This window comes from Durio zibethinus, chromosome 23, assembly GCF_047325235.1.
Source record: "Durio zibethinus cultivar Kanyao isolate XHJ-2024 chromosome 23, ASM4732523v1, whole genome shotgun sequence".
Taxonomy (NCBI): Eukaryota; Viridiplantae; Streptophyta; class Magnoliopsida; order Malvales; family Malvaceae; genus Durio; species Durio zibethinus.
This window is the reverse complement of record NC_143184.1, coordinates 2267804-2290596: the sequence shown is the minus strand read 5'-3', so window position 1 is coordinate 2290596 and position 22793 is coordinate 2267804. Positions and strand designations below refer to the sequence as shown.

Below are 22793 nucleotides of genomic sequence, written 5' to 3'. Positions count from 1 at the left end.
TTAAATAATTTTTATTCTTTCTGTTGAGCATCTTCTGTGTCGATAAATTTTTTCTGCTAAAGTTGTAGCAAAAAATGTCTTGTCTTCATAAATTACAGACTATGACTGTTCACCACAAATGCTAAATATATATATATATATATGTACAGAAGCAAGTAGTCAGCCAGTGAGGGCTATCATGTTCCTGCCTTAACATGATACCTCGATAAAGTCTGAGCACCTACTCTTTAGGATTGGCTGTATGAATCCTATCTTTGTCTCTGTTCCATCTTCAGCTAGAGGCCATATGTGCGTTTGTTATTATTTATGTTCACCACTGAAAACTAGATCAATAGCTTTCTTTATGTGTTCAAGCAATCAACTTGTTGAAGAATAGGGGAGCTCAGAATCCGAGGCATGACCAGATGCTGCTCTCAGTAATCTAGGACTTGTTAGAAGTAGCTGGCTTTCTGATTTCATTCTTAAACTGCGCCCATAATGAGTCATTGGAGGAGGTCTTGATGATCTTCCTTTCGGTGTCACTAGAAAATAAGACAGGTTGTTAGGGTGAGCATAATGGAGCAAATATTTTTGTTATCCCTTTAAATATAAATATTTAAAACTAAGAATATGACTTAGGGATAAGATGATAGGGATACTTTTCCTTTTGTATATGATTTAATGGAAGGCAAGTAGATGAGTCTTTCAAATTTAGGATTTTAGTGCTTGCGTATTTTGATGGTTCTTGAGTTGGTGCTACCAAAACTTTTCATTAGCATAGGAACAGAAAAACTATTCATATGCATGGAGAGATACTCAGATAGAGACAAAAATATTGAATGAGAAGGTTGATCTCTTGAATAAGTCTATACAGCTTAACGTAACATAAGTTGAAGCATAGTCAAATACATTCATTAGCTAGCAAATCATGTCCCTGGTTTCCATTCTTGCTAAAGAAAAAAAAAAGATGTAGGATTTGAACTCAAGGATTATAAATTTAGTTGGCAATGAATGATTGCAAATATAATTGCAATGTCACAATTTTGACGTGAAACAATACTTTGGTGTTGTGCTTTATTATTTCACGAGGAAAAACACGTAAACAAAATGATTGAGAATGTGGTACATTACCTGGACGTTTTGCTCTAAGATCCGGAGATTTCTTCAATGTTGAAAGTTTCCTGGGCATTGGTTCAGGTGAAGGCAAGGACCTTCTCTCGGTTACTGATGACAATGAGTCATCAGCAGTCACGTTTTCATCGCCACTAACTGAAGTTCTATCACTTCCTGATTCTGATGTGTCTTTGGGAGTAGCACCCATTTTCTGTTTTTCCAGTACTCTATAAACAAACATCTGAAAAGGGATTTCTGATGTGGGTAATGGTTTAGAAGCCTCCCATGTGGGGAATCTCCGTTGAAGCCTTGAATCAATGTCACAGTAATCCACCATTGGCATTGGTAATTCTGACTGGCTGTTGTAATCAGGGTTCAGTAGAAGGAACCGCTTTACATACCGAAGAATTCTGCAGATTGATGGGAAGCTAGGCCGTAGATTTGGATCAGCATGCCAGCACCTCTTGGTCAGGTTTGTTACAGATTTTGTTGACTGGAAAGGAAATAGTGGCCTCTCCCCTGCCCTAATGTTTCGGCTCATTTTGTCCCCTTGAAGATGGCTGTCTTCAAATGGGACTTTTCCTGTTAGAAGCTGAAAGCAAATCATTCCAAAGCTGTACACATCAGCTTTTTCTGTGTACTTTGAATTCCCTTTACTTCCTGGCAGTTCTTGCTCTTCTAGAACCTCTGGAGCATGCCAGATGAACGGCTGGGTTTCATTCTGGTTGGGTGTGCTCTTTTGTGCTAAATTAACTATGGAAGATAACCCAAATCCTGAAACCTTTGCTTGCATGTACCCTTCTGTAGACGTTCCTCTTGACTTAACATGAATATTGGAAGGATTTAAATCACCATGGCAGATTTTATTTGAGTGGAGATATTCCATTCCTCTTGCTATCTGAAGCATTAGATCAACAGCAACCAGAAGAGAAAATGGTATTCGTTTTCTTGGGCCACAAATCTCTTTTATATACTTGCAGAGGCTTTTATTCATTAGTTCCATAACCAAAAGACATTCCTTCTTTTCATCATCAGTAAATCCACAAAGGAAATGCAGTATATTTGGGTGGGAAAGAGACAATAAAGAAGAAATGTCTGGAGCTACTGCTTCTACATCTCCAAAAAAGTGTCTCAAAACAAAGCTTTCACCTAACCAGTAGACCTCCTTATATTGACTCCCATTTCCAAGTCGCCGTCTAACCTGATAGTCCTTGGAACGCAGTAGGATTGAACTCGGTAAAAACTTCCCAGTCAAAGACTCTGAACCATCCAAGTTTCTCAAAAGCAACTCTGCAAGTTTGCGCTCCTCCTTTCTCGAACTTGAGTTTTTCTTTTCCTGGATTTTATTTAGAAGGATCCATCTATCTTCTTTCCGAACAGTTTCAACCCTGTTGCAAAAATCTTGAGTAACAAGGTACTGCTTTGCAAATTTCCACTGGAAAAGTTGAGGATCCATCCATTCATTATGGTACTTATTTGAGTACACCCGTCTTTTCTTTTGCATTTCATCTAGTTCCCAACCAGATAATTCTGCTGCAGTTTCGATTGCTTCAATGACAACCGGAATGCAGGAAAACAAGTTATTGATATGCAACTCAACGCAATCGGAATTCTGATAGAGAGTTATGGCTTTAGCCCACCAGTCTTTGGGCTCCAAGCTCTGCCTGATGTAGGCTTCCGCTTCTTTGAAAACCCTATGAAGCTCTCTTAAGGGCATTTCAAGAACTTTCCATTTCATGTTCCTTTCTTCAAATTTCAGGTTCTCTCTCATTTCCTCCGCTATCGATTTGTATGCAAAACTAAACATATCGTGTAACAAAATGCATTGCCTCTGGTTGATTTGGATGTTGTCACGAAATACCATCAAAGCCTTCAAACTTCCCAGCACCTCCCCGATCTGCCGAAATTGTTCCATTTTGGTCTAAAACCAGGAGGCTTTATCTAAATGTTATAACTTATATGTTAACAATCATGTTCATGATAAATAAGAAGTAAAAAAAAGAACAAAACAAAAACAGATTTGAGATTAGACATGATATTGTTTACCATAGAAAAACAGGCCAAAACGGCTTCCTCTCAGATCATGGAAAGTGAAATAAACCCAAGCTTCGCTTTCCCGGATAAGATGTAGGTTTTTCCTTAATTCCAAAAGAAAACAAGAGCATTCATGCTTTCTTTAGAATTGGCAATGACCCCAGATCCCATAACCAGTAGCAAAACTCATCATAACCGCTAGTTTCCGCCCTCTATCCTCCCAGACAGAAATTCAGCAGAGAACTCAAATTCCAAAACCAAAAAAAGATTGTTTCTTTGCAAACCATGTAAGAATCAATGAACCAACATGCCAACGTAACGGATGTCAAAGAACAGAAAAAGAAAAACGAATTAAATTTAGTAGTACTAGGTTTTGTTTTGCACGGAGGTGGTGTGTGATTGTAGGCAAAGCTGTTTTACGACGGACTGACAATGACCACACACTTGTCAGCTTGGGTGAAAATGGCATGGTGTTCCCGCGAATTTCGATGGTGAAACTGCATTGTCATGGTGCAATTTAAAGGTGTCGTGTGACCAAAGAATGTCATGATGCTGGAAAAATAACGTTATTATAAAATTTTTATGAAAAAATGTCCTATAAATAAAAAGATGTATAATTTCGAGCATCCAACATTAAAAATAAAAATAATTAGTAAATTTTTTCATGAATTTTGCGAACAATTGTTAAGAATTTTTTATTAAAAAAAAACAAATTGAATTCTGCCACACGAAGAGGGCCGATGGGGGCATTTTATTGGCCCAACCCAAGAAAAGTAAAAAAAGTCAGAGTTGTGATCGCCGGTCGGCCCAACCAAGACGTCGATCTGTGATGCAAACGCTGCGTTTTAAAAAATAAAAAGATCCAAAAACGGTGCGGCACAAATGCGACGACGCCTCACTTTTATCAGCCGCTTAGTGATCGAACGGTGGACGCACCTGTCTCTATGCTCGTCGCAATCTTGAACTAGATGACAATGCTTCTGCTTCATTCCGTGGATTGGAAGAAATGAAAATGAAGTGGTACTCGGTAGCTTCTCTCCTCACCGTCCTCACCAGTTCTCAGGTCAGTTTTTTTTCTTTCACCATAATCCCTAATTCCCCTTTTCATTTTGCTTTTCGCACTCCCAAAAAATTCCCTACCTCTCCTCCCTCGAGCCCTAAACCCTAATTTACGTCAAATAACGATTAGATCTAAATTCATTGGAATGTTTGGCAGGGGATATTGACTACTCTGTCACAAAGCAATGGCAAATATAAATATGATTACGCCACCGTTCCTTTCCTTGCTGAGGTTTTTAAGGTAATTTTTCAAATTTCATCTGAACTTTCTTGATTTCAGATCTAAAATGGATTGTTAATGTTTTATCAGTTTTTTTTTTTGTCACAGCTTATTGTGTCAAGTGTTTTTCTATGGAGAGAGTGTAAGAAATCGCCTCCTCCGAAAATGACAACGGATTGGAAGACCGTTCGATTGTTCCCCATTCCTTCTATCATTTACTTGATCCATAATAATGTCCAATTTGCTACTCTCATGTATGTGGATACGTCCACGTATCAGATAATGGGAAATTTGAAGATTGTCACTACTGGAATTTTATTCAGGTGCTACTCTCAGACTTGCTTTTTATGTAGGTAACAGCGTTCGATGTTGATATTGTTCTCATGAATGAGTAGATAATGTTCTTTTATGATTTAGGTTGTTTCTTAAGAAGAAGCTTTCTAATCTACAATGGATGGGCATCATTCTATTGGCTGTTGGAACAACCACGAGTCAGGTACTCCAGATGTCAAACTGAACCAAATACGTTTGGTACTGAGATTTGTGCTACATTGACTTGTAATACTAGAAAAATTTTTGGGTGCTTAAGGTTAAGGTGTCCTCAGCAATTAGTGTACTAGAAAGCTAGTTATATTTTCATGCCTGAGCAATCTGTTTCGACTTTTTGAAAATTAGTCTAAAGAAACGAGTACAATGTGTGTTGGTATGTCAAAACTTGAATTCCGTGTGGGAAGTTGAAATCAGGAAATGATGTTTCTTTATAGGAATAGCTTAGCTGAAGTTGCACCATCTCTTTATAGGAAGCTGTTGTATCTCATTAGGACCAATAACATTTGCTCTTGTAGCAGTCTATCTCCAAGAAAATTTTAAAGCTTCTTGTTTCCTTTTCGTGCTAATTCTATTCTCTTAATAATTTAGTGAATTATAAACATTACTTTTACAATTCAAATTATCCTCCTGTCTTATTTTTGTTAAGGTCAAAGGATGTGGAGAGGCTTCATGTGACTCCCTCTTCTCAGCACCAATTCAAGGATACATGTTAGGAATTTTGTCTGCTTGTCTTTCAGCATTGGCTGGTGTTTATACGGAGTTCTTGATGAAGAAGAACAATGACTGCTTATACTGGCAGAATGTACAGTTGTACACGTAGGTTTCTTTTTTCTTTTTTCTTTTTTTTTGCAACCACATTATTTTGAGGAATATATTACTACGAAATATAAAATGTCATTTTTTACCTATTTTTTTCTTTAATCTTATATGGTCTCCAATCAACGTGTATTAATATATTTCAAAGTTCAGATCATTAGTTTTATTCTGATTTGACATTCCTCTTGCAGATTTGGTGCAATCTTCAATATGGCACGGCTTGTATTGGATGATTTTAGAGGTGGATTTGAGAAGGGACCTTGGTGGCAGCGTCTGTTTAATGGATACAGTGTTACAACCTGGATGGTTGTGTTAAATCTAGGTTCTACTGGGCTTCTGGTTTCATGGTTAATGAAATATGCTGACAATATAGTGAAGGTATCTTCTTTAACTATTCTGTTTGTGTTTGGTTGTCTGTGCACAGGCTGAATCTCATTTCATCATAGATTTTTTTTTTTTTATATATTTGAACCTGGAGATCCTAATTTGATTCTTTTATTTGGTTTTTCATACAGTGGACCCTAGAATATGGAATATAAGGCTAAGTGTGTTGTTGTTGTTGTATATTTGAACCTGGAGATTTCTCCTTGATACGTTTTATGCTTTTAAAGTTTCTTAACTGCTCTATGATTATTTGAAATTTTGGACTTGAACAACTATTTGTTTTTACTTATTTGTTTAGGTGTATTCCACATCGATGGCCATGCTATTGACAATGGTTCTATCTGTGTTCCTCTTCAGTTTCAAGCCAACACTTCAGGTAGGCTTCCGTGCTGTGGTCTGAACTAGATATCCAGCCCTTAATTTGGTATCTAAGTATGTTATTGTAATATACTGTTCCAGCCTCGATGTTAGATTAAATGCATGTTCTATTGGGCTTTCAGTTTCATGTTTATTGAAAAATGCTCACACACATATAGTCCAGAATATTTTATCACTTTTCGGGTGATTTGTGGGTTATCCTTTCTATTTTAATCATTTTATGTGAATATAGTTCTTGAAACCTACAGAAACTTGTCCAGAGATCCTCCAGCAGTTATGCTGCCAAATTTGTTTAGCGATTGTTTGGATCACTTATTTTACTTTACTTGGCATTTTTGCAGCTTTTCTTGGGAATCATTGTTTGCATGATGTCACTACATATGTACTTTGCCCGTCCAAGTATGCTTGTAGACTTGCCTCCAACAGTTAGATCAGATCCCGAGAGTCTTGTCAATGTTCCAGTTGATCATAAAACAGATTCATGAAGATCAGTATATTTTCTGAAGTATGTAATTCTTTTGTACTTATCCAGTTAAAGGAAATTAAATTTATTAACAGTTCATCTCTTACCAAGTGAAATTCATCGATTAGGTATTTGGTAAAGATGCTTACAGCTGAACATATTACACGAAAGATATTACTGCTAACAAGGTCAGTTGGTGGACATGACATGGAGCTGGCCATTTGCTCATTTGAATTTTTAGAAAAACTCATTCAGATGAAGATTAGATTAATTCTCTTTGTTTTATGGGGTAGGCCATGACTTGCATGACAAGACATTGACATTTAATGTGGAAGAGATTGAAAATAAAGTTGACTATGAACAGAATTATGCATTATTGCAATGGATTAATGAAGACAAACAGTACTCAAAGCAACAATACGTTGACTCAGTCACTGGCCTTATGTTGTTTTGGTTTTGCTTGTAGCTACTGGTAGCTATGGTACAAATCAAACCACCATATGTGGTTGATATTTTTCTGTTTACGAACTTTTGTTTATAACCAGTTATTTTTGCTGCAGCGCTGTTAACAATGCAGTGGCTGGTGGCCGCCACAATGAATTGTTTCAAGCAGGTGGATATTGAATGCTGTTCGGTTGGTGGGGCAAATGCTTGCAATGCATGTTTATAATAGAGTCAATGTGTGGTATAGAAGAACATGAGGATAATTACTTGAAGGTTGCATTGAAATTGAATAGCCATGGGTAATTGGGAACTAAATTATTGAATCCAACAATCTTTAGTCGGACTTTTCTGTGGGTTGGATGCATTTTTCACAGTCTAGTCAAGTATGTGGTTTGTGCGATTTAAGAGGGGTAACATTTCGCCGAGCCAACAGGGTTAGAAAAAGTTTTGGTTAGCTTGAACCGGGGAACCAGTGCCTTGCTGAAGGGTTCAACTTTGACAAGCTTTTGATTTGCTTTTCTCAGAACTTCTAGAAGAAAGGAAAGAACCCCAAAAATTTCATTAATGCGGCATATTAGCGACATTCAACAAAGAAAATATCTAAGCAGCTACTGGTGTACAATGATTATCATTATCGACCCCGTAATCATCTAATTCTGGAATATTCGCGATTTCTTCTCAAAAGTGGTTTAATTGCATACTCGATTTTTTTTTTTGGAAGAATTTGCTAACTCGATTTTAAGTTAGCTTTATTAAGAGTTTAGAAGCCACTGATACCGAGTGTTTTTGAAGGTAATTGATGAGTGTAAGGATGCTGCGTTGCTGCCAATGGTTAAAGCTTTTGACGCTCCGACGGCGCCAGAACCATGGATATCGATGACCCTACTTAACTACAGGCCGGCATGCCTGGCAAAGAGCTGGACTTCGGGGAAAAACCAATTTATTATTGTTATTATTAGAGCTGAACTTATGGGAAAAAACCAATTTATTATTTTGAAATTTATAAATGATGTAAAGCATTTAAAAAAGAGTCGATTTCATAAATGATTTTTAAATTATGATAAAATATTTAATATAATATTAAATTAAAAATTTTTTAATATGATATTTAATTTATAAATTTATAATTAATATAATATTTATTTTTAATATAATTAATTTTTAATAATAATATGTAACGAATTAATAATTTTTTAAATATTATATTAATTTTTTTAAAAAATTAAATATCATATTAAATATTTTATAATAATTTAAAAATCATTCTTATCATTAACCTGCAAATCAGATGAGCTTTGTTTTCTCGGTTACGTCAATTTTAAATATCGCATCACCCTCAACAATGCTTGCTCCAATACATTTTCCCACGTTATCTCTCTCTCTCTCTCTCTCTCTCTCTCACTCGCGCACACACATTAAATCCTCTACAAAAAGGCCATTACCAAGTTGTTTTACTAAGCCAAACCATCGAAGAACCACAAGGTTGGAGGGGTGCAGAGATGAGCATGGAATCAGTAGCCAGGGCATCTCAAACCCTAGGCAGCGGGCCAAACGGTCAGCAGGCTAGGAACTGGTGCGGCCACTTCCAGATGCCACTGCACTACCCAAGGTACAACAAAGCTGACTACGAGGCCATGCCAGAGTGGAAGCTTGATTGTTTGCTTAAAGAGTATGGACTACCCATTTCCGGAGATGTTGAGCAAAAGAGAAAGTTTGCCATGGGAGCTTTTCTGTGGGCTCGCCAGACTTCTTATTGATCTTTTCTTGGTATGCTTTTGTTAGTTCCTTCCAGTTTGATCTGGGTTCTTCGTGATTACTTACCTAAAACAAAGTATTTGGACAATGATCAAAACTGGTAGGAAATATCAATTGCGTACAACGATGCCAATGGTGGTGTTATTATCATCTTCTACTCTGAAAAAAATTGTTGATTAGGGCTATGTATTTTAGTTAATACTACTGTTAATGTTGTTAATCGTTTAACAAAAAAAAGATCTTAGTTTTTATGTTTTAATAAAAAAAAGCCTTTGTCTTCTGACGTTGGCCAAAGTTTCCAGAAGTTCTTAATTCATTTTTGAGTGAATGATGGTTTGGGTTGTTCGGTAAAAAACTGAAATATTACCCTGCAAAAGAGTGAAAAAAGGAAAAGAAAGAAAGACACCTTGAACTTACAAGTCAAGCCAAAGCCATCATTTTCACAAGGTGATATGCAAAAAGATTGATTATAATAAAATAAAAATTGCAAATGCGCTCCTAATCATGACTCATACATCATTTTTCATCCAATCACATGTCAAAACCGTGGAAGATGTTAGTTTTAAAATGTTTTATAGTAATAATAATGATAAGACAACTGGCTTTTTCCTTTGTGGGCCCATAGGTTCATTGAACAATTGCTTTGCATTATTTTTGGGAAATTGAAAATTAAAAAATATAGTCATTATGTACATTTACATGTAATAAATGTGTCTTTTACATTTTACTTTGAAAAATTAAAATAATAAGTAATACTAAAAAAAAAAAAAAACCAAAAAAGTTTAGATTTCAAAATTGAAATATATAGAAAAATTAGAGCAGATTTAACTCAAAAAAAGAAAAGTCTCATTTTGTTTCACTCCAAGGCCCAACCTACTTAATGAAATCCAAAAAATACAGCAAGACTGGGCTAGACCTTGAAATCCGCTAAAATGTCGATTAAGGGCCCAACCCAACCAATAAAATGAGAAGATGGGGGGTTAGAGCAAAGCCTAGCCAAATCGGTGCAAATAAACACTCGCAAAAGGCCGAAGCTCGGTACAAGTCATTGATATATAAAATGCTTTTCCCGGCTCACGGGAAAAAAATTCCATCTGTGATCTCGCTTTTCCCTCATTTACGGTTTTTTTTTTTTTTTTCAAACAAAGCGTCTCGCGCCAGACCCTTTTTTTCACCTTCCGACCGAAACCCTAGTTTCTGGAGAAAGGAAAAAGGAGAGGAGAAGAGAGAGAAAAAATGCCGAGAGAAATCATTACACTGCAGGTGGGACAATGCGGGAACCAGATCGGAATGGAGTTCTGGAAACAGCTCTGTCTCGAACATGGTATCAGCAAAGAAGGAATTCTTGAAGATTTCGCTACTCAGGTTCTCTTTTTCTTTTGCACTTTAAAGCTTTTGTTTCCAGTCGATTGTGAAAATTCATGTTGATTTTTTTTTTTTTTGTGGTTGTTAGTAGATTTATTAATGATAAATGTCCTCGCCAATATACTTGTGAATTAAGCCGTTAGATTAGGTCTTGAAGTTTTATTAAGCATATATTAACCCATAATTTATTGATATTGAGATAGTTTTTACGTGAGATGTAAAAAAATAAGTAGTGAGTCACTCAGTTATAGAGAGTTGAACATTAGTATCTTTATGTAAATTTGTTCATTATGGATGATGCAGGGAGGTGACAGGAAAGATGTCTTTTTCTACCAAGCTGATGATCAGCATTACATACCACGTGCTTTACTCATAGATTTGGAACCTAGAGTAATTAACGGAATTCAAAATAGTGAATATCGGAATCTCTACAATCACGAAAACATCTTTGTTTCTGATCATGGTGGAGGTGCTGGAAACAACTGGGCCAGCGGATACCATCAGGCATTTTTACTTGTGTCTTCTTTTGCATTCAACTTTCTACTTTAGTAACGTTCAATGATACATAAGTTTGTTGACGATTGTAACTTTACACTTTTGGTGGCTTTCTGTTTGAGTAATATTTTAAATTTCGTTTTCTATTGCTTTGTTGCTATCATAGCGTGTTTCAAAATGGCCAGAAACTCTTATGCTCTTCTATACATTATTTTTATTTTATTCTGTTGAAATCATCACGTAGGTTAGGAAAAACAAGATGCATAATTACTACTAACAGTAATTTATTATTTACAGCAGAATAAATATATGGTTTCATGAAATGTTGAGGGTATCAGTTTTTTTTTTTTTTTTGTTCATTCTAGATTCCTGTTTTGCTTGTTTAGATGATCATGGAGTATGTTGCAAATTCTTGTGTAGCTGACATGAATTATATGAGTTATGTGCCTGTTTTATTTTCAATCAATAATCTTTTATCAAAATCCAGTTCTGTATTCATGATTTTAAAACAGGGAAAAGGTGTTGAAGAGGATATAATGGACATGATTGACAGAGAAGCTGACGGAAGTGATAGTCTTGAGGGTTTTGTTCTATGTCATTCAATTGCTGGAGGGACAGGCTCAGGTTTTCTCACCTTATCTTCTTATTTTGCTTTTTATCTTTCTCTATTGGTCTATCAGTGATTTTAATTACTTATTTTAAGCTTATTTTTCGCTTTTTATTTATATGTCCACACATGTTTGTTTCATTTGGTTGCAAAAGTTAGGACCATAGGCAGTAACATATTCATCATGAATTGTGAAATTTTCTTAAAGACTTTGGGTTGGTTACAACTTGACTGCTCTCATTCACCATGAAGGTATGGGTTCCTATCTATTGGAGGCTCTGAATGATCGCTACAGCAAGAAGCTGGTCCAGACATATAGCGTATTTCCTAACCAGATGGAGACAAGTGATGTGGTGGTCCAACCCTACAACTCTCTTTTGACACTCAAGCGACTAACACTAAATGCTGATTGTGTTGTTGTTCTCGACAACACTGCACTTAATAGAATTGCTGTGGACCGTTTACATCTTACAAATCCTACATTTGCTCAAACAAACTCGTTGGTCTCCACTGTGATGTCTGCTAGCACAACTACATTGCGGTATCCAGGGTACATGAACAATGATTTGGTTGGTCTTCTTGCCTCTTTAATTCCTACACCAAGATGTCATTTTCTTATGACAGGTTATACACCACTTACAGTGGAGCGCCAGGTGAGTCGTATGCTTAACTCATCTAGTTTGTACATATGTTGTGAATTTATGCAAAGCAAATGACATCCCTTATAGACCTAGAGGAAGCTCTATATTTGCCAAAATCCAACCCCTTCTATTTAGTCAGGTGTAGAGCAAGATGGATACTAGATGATTCAGGAAAAGGAACTTGCAAGTCTTGGAAAATTTACTTGAGTTTAGTATTAAAGCAATGATGGTATAGAATTGTTTTTAGCAAATTTCTTTTATTTTTTATCTTACAAGAAGAATAACATTTTGCACATCTCACATCATAGATTTTAATCTTAAGCTATCCGAAGATAAGTGACAAGTTAAGATGCAGCTACTTTAACTTCTTAGATTATAGGTGTTATACTTAACTCTGTAAAATTTTTATCGTTATCATGCTTATAATGTTCTCTATTGATCCATTTTCACATGTATTGACCATGAATGCTAGAATGGGAGGAAAATGATGGTTCTTCTTTTGACCTTTATGCCTAGTCAGTAGTCAGCTAAATCATTAGTTGTACTACTGAAGGACAAATATGAAGCATCATCCTCTTATCTGACCAAATAAAAACACTCCAAATTGAGAGTGATTAAAGCTGATACTTTCTGATTCTGTATGCTTTATTTTTGTCAAATTGATCATTTTAGAATATCTCATCAGTCCTAGATTAACGTCATTAGTCTTGTTATTCCTGTAAAGAAGAATTTTTCGGCGCTGTCTGATGCCAATGTATCTCTTCTTGGCAGGCTAATGTGATCCGCAAAACTACTGTCCTAGATGTTATGAGAAGACTTCTCCAGGTGAGATATGTAGCTTGTACTTGTTTGGACAATACAGGTTGCATTTTACTGACCACAAGCTTCCTTGCAGACAAAAAATATTATGGTTTCCTCTTATGCACGCACAAAAGAAGCTAGTCAAGCAAAGTATATCTCAATACTGAATATCATTCAGGGAGAAGTAGATCCTACTCAGGTATTGCAAATTATATTTTATTGGAAATGCTGTAACTTTTGCAAGAAATATACCTCTCAAGTCTTGCTTTCAAGTTTTGTTTAGAAAACTATACGATATCATTCTTTATTCTTGAGCAAGCATTTGATTACTTTTCTGTTGACTTTGCCCGTTACAAAAACATTTGCATTCTTTGGCAGTTTTAGTTATATCTTGGCATAAAGAAGGGGAAATTATCTTAGCAATGGTAGTGGTTCTAAGATTTTGCATGTGAATTCAAATTTTTTTATCAGGCATCTTGCTCTTGTTTCTTTTGACTGTTCTGCCAAAAGGTTTTTGATAGTTCAGTTGCTTTCTTTTCTCTAAAGTGACATTGGGCATTTTATATGTTCTCAATGTCCAATTTTTTTTCTCTCTATTTTTCTTCCTTTCTCCTTTTAGAAATATCTCTTTTTTTGGACTTTTCATACTAATTTTCTCTTCTTAAGATGGCTTATGTGTGATTATAGCCAACAGCTGTAGAGCTGCTCCTCTCCCCTTGAAAATTCGGACCATTGATATTGATTAGATGGCTGCAATGATTTTCCTAGGCAGCACATCAACTTAAAATCTACTAGTATATGCTGTGAGCAAGAGGCATGTTTTAGAGGAATCCATCCTTGATTTCTTTTGACTATTTAACTATATATTTTCTTCCTTGAAAGAAAAAGAAAAGTACTTGGTAGTGATGCAGTTTCAAATTGTTTGGAAGTTCAACAAAACCTAATGCAACTATGTGGGTTCAACTATATTACTAATGTATTCTTTGTTAGTTTTATTGAAAGAAAAGTATATATAACTTTATGTCGATTGCTTGTAAATGGTTATAATGTGTATGAAAATCAACAGGAAGTTGTGCAGACCATTTCTTTTGTGGAAAATGATTTTGCATTATCTGTTCTGATTGGGTTAAGCTACTAGTGTTTGTTAAATAATTTTCCGTGTTTTATCAGGTGCATGAAAGCCTACAGAGGATTCGTGAAAGGAAGCTAGTAAATTTTATTGAGTGGGGCCCTGCAAGTATTCAGGTCTCTTGATGATAGAAGCAGTTGTCATCATTTGGTTAATCTTTTTTCTTCTGATATCTGGACTATCATGTGTTTGTTCTTTTGGTGTTTTTGTAGGTTGCTCTTTCTAGAAAGTCACCTTATGTCCAGACTGCTCATCGGGTACAACTCTAGTTCTTTCTTTTTAGAGTTTAGATCTCTTTTTTTCCTCTATTACAGAACAATTCACAATATTTTGGTCTGAATTTGATAGCAACTTTGAGCATGGTTTTGCTATCTCCTTTTAATGCGGCCCCATTTGTTGGAGAAATAATTGAACAAATTTGAGAAAGAATAAAGAAGTGCATGTTGCATTGATCAGGTGAGTGGTCTTATGCTAGCGAGTCATACCAGTATCCGGCACCTCTTCAGCAAATGTTTGAGCCAGTATGAGAAGTTGAGAAAGAAGCAAGCATTTCTTGACAATTATCGGAAGTTCCCAATGTTTGCTGTGAGTTACCAGCTTTTTTGCTCTCCTGGTTTTATTTCTGCTCCAGTTTCTAATATATGGCTGCTGTCAATATACTTTCTGTGTGTTCTTATGAACATGTATGTGTCACGGGCTCCGACCTTAGACTCAGAATCCGTGCGGCCTTAGGCTTGGAATCTCGTCTTTTATGCCTAAGTCAGCCTAAAACACAAGCGTGCGGGCACTAGAACAAAGGGAAGGGCTGATTACGCAAGTTAAAGAGAAACAGGACAGGAAAACAGAATTCTGGAAATGCTCTTGTATTCACTGAAACAGAAGTGTTTGATGGTGTACAAATGAGGGTGGAGCAGCCCTCTATTTATAGTTGAGGCTCCAGCTACAACTTAATGGCAAATCCCTAAAATAAAGGCTACAATCATGGGATTACATTTAATCAAGATGCTGGTTCCTGATTTTCAGGGTCAACCAAATCTGCCAGGATGCTGATGCTGATCCTGCCTGGTTCCAGAAGCTTCCCTTGCGTATCCAGCACCTCGGGCCCTTCTGGATGTGGTGCGGGCAGCAAAAATGCCAGGCCTTGGTCTCATGAGTTGGCCTGCAAGATGGGCGGGCGTTTGGAGCTCGTTTGATAGGCTTTGCGCACTGATACCCGCCAGCACGCCTGGTCTGCGGGCCTTAGCTGCTGGCTCGCCTGCTGGTCTGGCTGATGTGCCTGGCGCGCCCGCCCAGGGCGTGACATTCTCCCCCACCTGATTGCGCAACGCCCTCGTTGCGTCTTCTGCATGGTACTGCCTGATCTGGTCCCCGAACTGCCATAAGTCCTCTGCTGGTTCCCAGCTCGCCTCACTGTCTGGAAGTCCCTTCCAGCGCACCAAGTACTCATGTCTTGGTTGATAGTTCTTCCGTCTCACCTCCCGGTCAGCCATAATGCTGTGGACCTCCTTCTCATATGAGGCCCTTGTTCCCAACGGTGCACGCTTTGACTCTGCCCGTCTTGGATCTCCCTCATCCTCATGGAACGGCTTGAGCATGCTCACATGGAACACCGGGTGTACCCTCGGCTTGGGTGGCATATCCAGCTTGTAGGCAACCTTGCCTACTCTCTTGACTACTTGGAAAGGTCCCTCATACCTCCGGACTAGGCCTTTGTGCAGCCCCCTATGGCGCACAATGGGATGCAGCTTCACCAACACAAAGTCTCCAACCTGAAACTGCACATCCCGCCTATGCTGGTCTGCCCACTTCTTCGACCTCTTGGCCGCCTTGTGTAGACAAACTCTGGCCAAGTCAGTTTGCTCCTGCCATGCCTTGGCAAACTTGTATGCTGCTGGATTCGGCCCTGTATAACCTGCAGCAATCGAACCGGGTGTTAGTGGTTGTTGCCCTGTCACAACCTCAAATGGGCTCTGGTTCGTTGCCTCGCTCCTTTGCAAGTTGTAGGAAAACTGCGCAATATCCAGTAGCTTTGGCCAGTCTCTTTGTGTGGCACTCACATAGTGCCTGAGGTAGACCTCCAGTAGTCCGTTCACACGTTCTGTCTGCCCATCGGTCTGCGGATGCATGCTGGTGGAAAAGTTCAAGTCTGACCCCAACAGCTTGAACAACTCAGTCCAGAACCTGCTCGTGAAACGCCCGTCCCGATCACTAACAATGGTCCTCGGCACTCCCCAGTACTTCACCATGTTCTTCAGGAACAATCGAGCTGCCTCCTCGGCTGGGCACTCCTTGGTTGCTGGAATGAAGATTCCATACTTGGAAAACCTGTCCACCACTACCATGATGCTTCCAAACCCCTCTGTCTTGGGTAGACCGACTATAAAGTCCAGAGAAACACTCTCCCATGGTCGCTCTGGCACTGGCAATGGCTCCAAGAGACCCCCTGGTTTCTTGAGCTCCACCTTGTCTTGTTGGCACACAAGACAAGTCTTCACATAGGCCTCCACATCGTCCCTCATGTGCGGCCAGTAGTACCGGTCCTCGATCAGTGCCAAGGTGCGGCTCACTCCTGGGTGTCCAGCCCACCTTGAATCATGACACTCTTGCAAAACTTCCTTGCGGAGCTTCCCGTGCTGCGGCACAAACAGTCTACTGCCTCTGGTGTACAGCAACCCATCCTGCAACCAAAACCGCCTAGTCTTACCTTGCTGGGCGTACTCCATCAAAGCCTTGGCTGTAGGATCATGCGTAAGTCCCTCCTTGATGCGCGGCACCAGTGACCCCTCTGGTTGGCTAATGGCAGCAAGGTTAGCCTTTCTGCTCAGGGCGTCTGCCACTAGGTTCGCCCGCCCCGGCTTGTACTCCATCTGAAAGTCAAATTCCGCAAGAAAATCTTGCCATCTCGCCTGCTTGGGGGACAGCTTCTTCTGCGTCTAGAAGTAGCTGGTTGCCACATTGTCCGTCCTCACCACGAACCTCGACCCCAACAGGTAATGGCGCCAAGTGCGCAAGCAGTGCACCACTGCAGTCATCTCCTTCTCTTGGACCGTGTACTTGCGTTCAGTCTCGTTCAGCTTCCTGCTCTCAAACGCGACTGGACGTCCCTCTTGCATCAACACGCCCCCTATGGCAAAGTCTGATGCATCCGTATGCACCTCATACGGCTTGGCATGGTCTGGCAAGGCCAAGACTGGCTCCTCGGTCACAGCCCGCTTCAACCTGTCAAAGGCTTCCTGGCACCCTGCGCTCCACTCCCATGCTCTCCCTTTCTTGAGCAAGTCAGTCAATGGCGTGGCTATTGCTGAGTGACCCTTGATGAAGCGCCTGTAGTAGTTAACCAGCCCAAGGAACGATCTCAACTCAGTGACCTTGGCTGGCGGTTGCCACTCCAGGATGGCGTCTATCTAGCCTTCATCCATGCGTATCCTGCCACCTCCCACTATGTGGCCAAGGAATGGGATCTCCTGCTGGGCGAATGAGCACTTCTCCCTCTTGACAAACAGCTTGTGCGCCCGCAACACCTCGAACACCTGTCTCAAGTGGTCTACATGCTCTCCCAAAGTCTGGCTGTAGATCACAATGTCATCCAAATAAACCACAACAAACCGATCAAGGAATGACTGAAGTACCTTGTTCATAAGGGTGCAGAATGTTGCTGGGGCATTCGTGAGTCCGAAAGGCATCACCAAGAACTCATACGAACCATACCGAGTGACACATGCTGTCTTTTGCTCATCTCCCTCCGCGATCCTGACTTGATAATAGCCTGACCTCAAATCCAGCTTGGTGAACCACCTTGCGCTCCCAAGTTGATCGAACAAGTCCGCAATGAGTGGGATGGGGTACTTGTTCTTAATGGTCAGCTTGTTCAAAGCCCGGTAGTCTATGCACAGCCGCAACGACCCATCATGCTTGCGCTGGAATAGAACCGGTGCACCATAGGGTGCTTTCGATGGCCTGATGAAGCCAGCATCAACTAACTCCTTGAGCTGCTTCCTCAACTCCTCCAACTCTGGTGGAGACATTCGGTAAGGGGCTCTGGCTGGTGGCTTGGCCTCGGACACCAGCTCGATCTTGTGGTCCACCTCCCTCTTAGGTGGTAGCTTGCTAGGCAGCTTTGCGGGCATCACATCACTAAAGGTCTTCAGCACCTTTAGCACCTCCAAGGGTGACTCGGTCTCCTTCTCCCTTGGTTCATCATATTTCAGGGCTGCCAAGAAGGTGTCTTCTTGTCTGCTTACCGCCTTGGCAAATTGGATGGCTGACACCACCCGTGACCCAACTCCAGACCCTCTCCTCAATGGTACTAGGCATTGGCACCGTGCATCCAAGATGCAAACACAATCGGCAAAAGGCACAAGGAGGGCGTTAATCCGAACAAGGAAATCCAACCCAATCACAAACTCATAGTCGTCAAGGGGTATTACCTCAATGGTCTCCTTGCCTTTCCAATCTCCAAGCTGCAACTCCACTCCCCATGCTACTCCAATGGCTGGAACTTCCTTGGAGTTCACCGTCTTAATGGTACCAGTCCCTTTCTGCACCTTTAGTCCGAGCTTCCGGGCTCCATCACCTGAAATAAAAAGATGTGAGGCACCTGTGTCCACCAGTGCGCTCACCTTCTGACCCGCAACCATCAGATCCGCAAACATCAAGCCCTTTGGCTTGCGGCCCCCCTTACTCTGGACAGCATTGAGCACCAACGACCCAAGCTTTGCTGCCCCTGACTCTGGCTCCTCGTCAGACTCCCTGTCTACAGCAGCCAGCTTGCCCTTCTGCGGGCAATTGCGTGCTATGTGGCTCCCTCCACATAGGTAACATGCTAGTGGCTCTCGGTCCCCTTTTGCTTTCCACTTGCCTGCTGATGGCTTCCTCTCGCCATCCTTGGTTGAACGGTCTCGGTCTCCATCCTTGGACTCCCGGTCACGGTCCTTCCCATTGGACTGCTTCTTCCGGTCCCTATCGTCCCTGCCCTTACCCTTGGGCTTGGTAGACTCGAACTTGTTCAGAGGCTTGAACTCTATCAATGCCTCGGCAGTGGTCATGGCTTTAGCCAAGTCATGAACTCCCCTCCTTTGTAGCTCATGCTTCACCCACAGCTTCAGCCCATCCATGAAAGCAAAGAATGCGTCCTTCTCGCCTAGATCCGAGATCTGTAGCATCAGTTCAGAGAATTTTTGAACATACTCTCTTATGTTCCCTTGCTGGCTCAACCTGCGCAACTTTGCCCGCGCCTCATCATCGGCATACTCCGGGTAAAATTGTTCTCTGAACTCTTTTTGGAACTCTGCCCAGGTTCCAATCTTGGCGTTCCCACGCCTGACATCATCACACCTGCGCCTCCACCACAATAAGGCTACATCAGTGAGATACATAGCAGCGGTGCTTACCTTTATCGCCTCGTCTTGCATGCCCATGGCCTGGAAGTACTGCTCCATACCCCAAAGGTAATTGTCTACTTCCTTGGCCGCCCTAGTCCCCTTGAACTCCTTAGGCTTGGGGACATCCAATCTGGATCTGGACACTCCAGCAAACATGCCATTCCCAATGGCAGTCTTGCAAGTAACGAGCTCGCTGGTAAGCTCCTCCATCCGCTGGCGCATGGCCTCCATGCCATCTCGCAAAGTCAGAACTTCCGCCTCCAAGGATTCATTCTTTCGGGTGATCTCATCCAGGCCATTGTTGAGAGCAGCTGCTAGCTCACTTTGGATCTCCTCCCCCATGGAGTCTAGCGATGCAATGTGAGTTTCTACTTCCTCCAGCTTCTCCCCCATGTCGCCTATGGTCACCTCCACCTTGGCCAGCCTACCGTCCATAGTAGACCAGATATCTCTAGAACAAGCTTTCTTGCCTCTTCCTCGCCCATGCTCCTGGGCCTCTGGTTGTTGGCTAGCAACGTCGCTTTGGGATGCCATCTCCTCAATCACGATCTAACCTGCACAACACAAACACGCAGAATCGAACTTGCTCTGATACCAACTGTCACGGGCTCCGACCTTAGACTCAGAATCCGTGCGGCCTTAGGCTTGGAATCTCGTCCTTTATGCCTAAGTCAGCCTAAAACACAAGCGTGCGGGCACTAGAACAAAGGGAAGGGCTGATTACGCAAGTTAAAGAGAAATAGGACAGGAAAACAGAATTCTGGAAATGCTCTTGTATTCACTGAAATAGAAGTGTTTGATGGTGTACAAATGAGGGTGGAGCAGCCCTCTATTTATAGTTGAGGCTCCGGCTACAACTTAATGGCAAATCCCTAAAATAAAGGCTACAATCATGGGATTACATTTAATCAAGATGCTGGTTCCTGATTTTTAGGGTCAACCAAATCTGCCAGGATGCTGATGCTGATCCTGCCTGGTTCCAGAAGCTTCCTTTGCGTATCCAGCACCTCGGGCCCTTCTGGATGTGGTGCGGGCAGCCCAAATGCCAGGCCTTGGTCTCATGAGTTGGCATGCAAGATGGGCGGGCGTTTGGAGCTCGTTTGATAGGCTTTGCGCACTGATACCCGCCAGCACGCCTGGTCTGCGGGCCTTAGCTGCTGGCTCGCCTGCTGGTCTGGCTGATGTGCCTGGTGCGCCCGCCCAGGGCGTGACATATGCATGCACCTGTATGCATGGGTTTTGTGCATATACATGTAACATGTCTATTTACATGCATCCCTGCATATTTGTATAAAGGATATGTGTTACTAAAATAGATTGGTTAAAAGATGTGAATTCCATGAATAAAATAGTTAGTGTAAATTGTTTGTTACTTTTGCTACATGTCTTTTGCCTCCAAAATGAAATAATATTTTGCAGTTGGATACAAAAGCAATCCTATTATGTTGATATTTTATCCTAATCTATTGTGCAATCTGAACAGGACAATGATCTTTCAGAGTTTGATGAATCAAGGGATATTATAGAAAGTTTGGTTGATGAATACAAGGCTTGTGAGTCACCAGATTACATCAAATGGGGAATGGAGGTATATACCTTGCTGGCCCTAATTTCTCCAATTTTGAGCATCTATTGGCCGTCACTTATGGCTATGTGATGTGCAGGATCCTGACCACAGTTTAACTGGAGAAGGAAATGCCTCAGGAACACTGGATCCCAAATTGGCTGTGTGAATGAAATAAGTAAACAACAATTGTGTTTTCTCTTGGGTAAGGACCGTAAGGTTGATTCACTATCATTTTATATTGAAAGGAAAAAAAGGGAATTAAATCATTATAGCATTTTTATTCTATGGTTTGCTAATCATTAGGGGAGATAGCTCCAATCAAGAATCTGTGTCTTTGTCTTTCGTTTTGTTAAAGCTATTTTATCTTTGTTTGCAAAAATACTACTATAAGAGTCTGTGTTTCAACTCTATGGTGTTACTTGTGCCGGAGTTAGTGGGACGTGAACGCATGCTCAAGTTGACATAGAATCCTGTGTCATTTTCATAGTTATTGCCTTTGGTTTTGATGTGGTTCTGAATTGAAGATGGAAGAAGAATATGTTTTGCACACTCTCTCTCTTTTCCTTTTTTGTTTATTATTATTGTATTCCCTTGGCAATTGACATATACATTGATATTTTGAAGATGCCTCTGTCGTCCTTATACTCCATTAGTTCCTTCATGTGTTAGTTTGCAATTTATGTGCGTGCACCTGTCCATGCATTTTTACTATATTTTTTCAAAAGTTATGAAGGTCACTAGCTTGGAATTAATTTCTTGCAGGATACCACACTAATATTAGGAGCATTCTGAAGAGTGGATTGTACATTAAAAACCAAATCCATATGCATCTCCATATTTGAGTTTTTTTTTTTTTTTCTTTTGTGTTTAACTGGAAAAAAAAAAGAATTGTTTTTGTTTTGTGGATTATTGAATCATGGCTTGTATTTTGGTAATTGTCTTGAGGGTTTTGATCTAACCAATTTGGGGATTTTATATTTTTATTCATTCTACCTAGAAATATACTTATGAGGTTGGAATTGGAGAGTGCAGCAAGATTGCCAGATCTGTTAGGTGGTGTGTGGTAGTTCAAAAGATTTATCCTCATCAGTTTATGAAGCTAAAGATTTTCTAGGCATTTAAAATGGTTTGACTGGGAATATCATTCCAATGTTATCATCCAATCCATGTGCATGGGATCAACATAGCATGTGCTGTCATTTGTCTCAATATGCTTTTATGGTCCCATCCCATATTTTACTTGATTTTTCTTCTTTTTTACTGATATTTTGCATGATTTACTCGACTTGTAATAATAATACTGACATAAAACTTCTGTTGCTGTCAATTTTATTTTCTATTATGGTGCTTCTGTCGTCTCTGTCCCAGGGATTTCATAATATTAACTATTAACAACACATTTTACCTCTTGGGTTAATAATCACATTATTTAAAATTAGTTTATTTATTTATTTATTTTGAAGCTGAAGATTCGAACTTAACTTTTTAAGTAAAAAAATTATAATTAAAATTAAGATTGTGGGGAATTTGTTTACAACACGTGATGTGGATGTGAGGCATGTGTTGTGGTGCGCCTTTTTTATTCTTTTGCGCAAAACAATACTTGGATTACACGTTATGTTTCTAGCATTTGAAGTATAAGACGCGAATTAAGCAGTAAATTAAGGTCGATCTTGAAGAATGCCTACTTTTGGTATAGGACCATACATGATTGATTGGCTTTAACAGTTACAAGTAATTCAAAAACAAAGGGTAAAAGCCAAATATTTGGTTTATGACGAACAGAGAATTTAATTAAAAAAAAAAATAGTAGTTTTCACTTTAAGGAGAAA

The 22793-nt window shown here is 40.1% G+C and overlaps 3 protein-coding genes across 9 annotated transcripts; 2 read left to right on the top strand and 1 right to left on the bottom strand.

Moving 5' to 3' along the window:
• Positions 1-247: 247 nt before the first annotated feature.
• Positions 248-3453, bottom strand: LOC111313928 (uncharacterized). The gene is made up of 3 exons (XM_022914811.2): positions 3139-3453; positions 1111-3033; positions 248-521 (listed from the first exon to the last, which is right to left on the bottom strand). Exons 2-3 carry the CDS (start codon positions 3005-3007, stop codon positions 358-360), a joined length of 2061 nt encoding a protein of 686 aa, XP_022770546.1. The 5' UTR covers positions 3008-3033; positions 3139-3453; the 3' UTR covers positions 248-357.
• Positions 3454-4010: 557 nt separating this feature from the next.
• On the top strand, positions 4011-7904 carry LOC111313927 (CMP-sialic acid transporter 1-like). Of its 6 annotated transcripts, none has more exons than XR_016332493.1 (10): positions 4013-4189; positions 4343-4426; positions 4514-4728; positions 4823-4901; positions 5382-5551; positions 5743-5929; positions 6234-6311; positions 6655-6818; positions 6905-6964; positions 7337-7563. XR_016332493.1 is itself a non-coding variant. In XM_022914809.2 (9 exons), the coding sequence occupies exons 1-8, from the start codon at positions 4133-4135 to the stop codon at positions 6796-6798; spliced, it is 1014 nt and encodes a 337-aa protein (XP_022770544.2). In that variant the 5' UTR covers positions 4013-4132; the 3' UTR covers positions 6799-6818; positions 7337-7904. The 6 variants fall into 6 exon arrangements, 4 of the variants coding, with proteins under 4 accessions (XP_022770545.2, XP_089608492.1, XP_022770544.2 ...); XR_002693075.2 differs by lacking the exon at positions 7337-7563 and adding an exon at positions 7070-7206; XM_022914809.2 differs by lacking the exon at positions 6905-6964 and having other exon boundaries at positions 7337-7904.
• Positions 7905-9967: 2063 nt separating this feature from the next.
• On the top strand, positions 9968-21944 carry LOC111313925 (tubulin gamma-1 chain-like). 2 transcript variants are annotated; one of them, XM_022914804.2, is made up of 12 exons: positions 9968-10340; positions 10644-10844; positions 11348-11459; positions 11695-12095; positions 12855-12908; positions 12979-13083; positions 14055-14129; positions 14226-14270; positions 14470-14598; positions 20878-20982; positions 21059-21163; positions 21724-21944. In XM_022914804.2, the coding sequence occupies exons 1-11, from the start codon at positions 10212-10214 to the stop codon at positions 21125-21127; spliced, it is 1425 nt and encodes a 474-aa protein (XP_022770539.1). In that variant the 5' UTR covers positions 9968-10211; the 3' UTR covers positions 21128-21163; positions 21724-21944. The 2 variants fall into 2 exon arrangements, with proteins under 2 accessions (XP_022770539.1, XP_022770541.1); XM_022914806.2 differs by lacking the exon at positions 10644-10844 and having other exon boundaries at positions 10071-10340.
• The last annotated feature ends 849 nt before the right edge of the window (positions 21945-22793 follow it).

Excerpts from the sequence above, each read along its gene's own strand:
- LOC111313928 (XM_022914811.2), bottom strand. The coding sequence starts at position 3,007 with ATGGAACAATTTCGGCAGATCGGGGAGGTGCTGGGAAGTTTGAAGGCT. Across the intron at positions 522-1,110 it reads TCTTAGAGCAAAACGTCCAG|TGACACCGAAAGGAAGATCA; the intron begins GTAATGTACCAC and ends CTTATTTTCTAG.
- LOC111313927 (XM_022914809.2), top strand. The coding sequence starts at position 4,133 with ATGAAAATGAAGTGGTACTCGGTAGCTTCTCTCCTCACCGTCCTCACC. Across the intron at positions 4,427-4,513 it reads TCCTTGCTGAGGTTTTTAAG|CTTATTGTGTCAAGTGTTTT; the intron begins GTAATTTTTCAA and ends TTTTTGTCACAG. Across the intron at positions 5,930-6,233 it reads ATGCTGACAATATAGTGAAG|GTGTATTCCACATCGATGGC; the intron begins GTATCTTCTTTA and ends TTATTTGTTTAG.
- LOC111313925 (XM_022914804.2), top strand. The coding sequence starts at position 10,212 with ATGCCGAGAGAAATCATTACACTGCAGGTGGGACAATGCGGGAACCAG. Across the intron at positions 12,096-12,854 it reads CACTTACAGTGGAGCGCCAG|GCTAATGTGATCCGCAAAAC; the intron begins GTGAGTCGTATG and ends TCTTCTTGGCAG. Across the intron at positions 13,084-14,054 it reads GAGAAGTAGATCCTACTCAG|GTGCATGAAAGCCTACAGAG; the intron begins GTATTGCAAATT and ends GTGTTTTATCAG.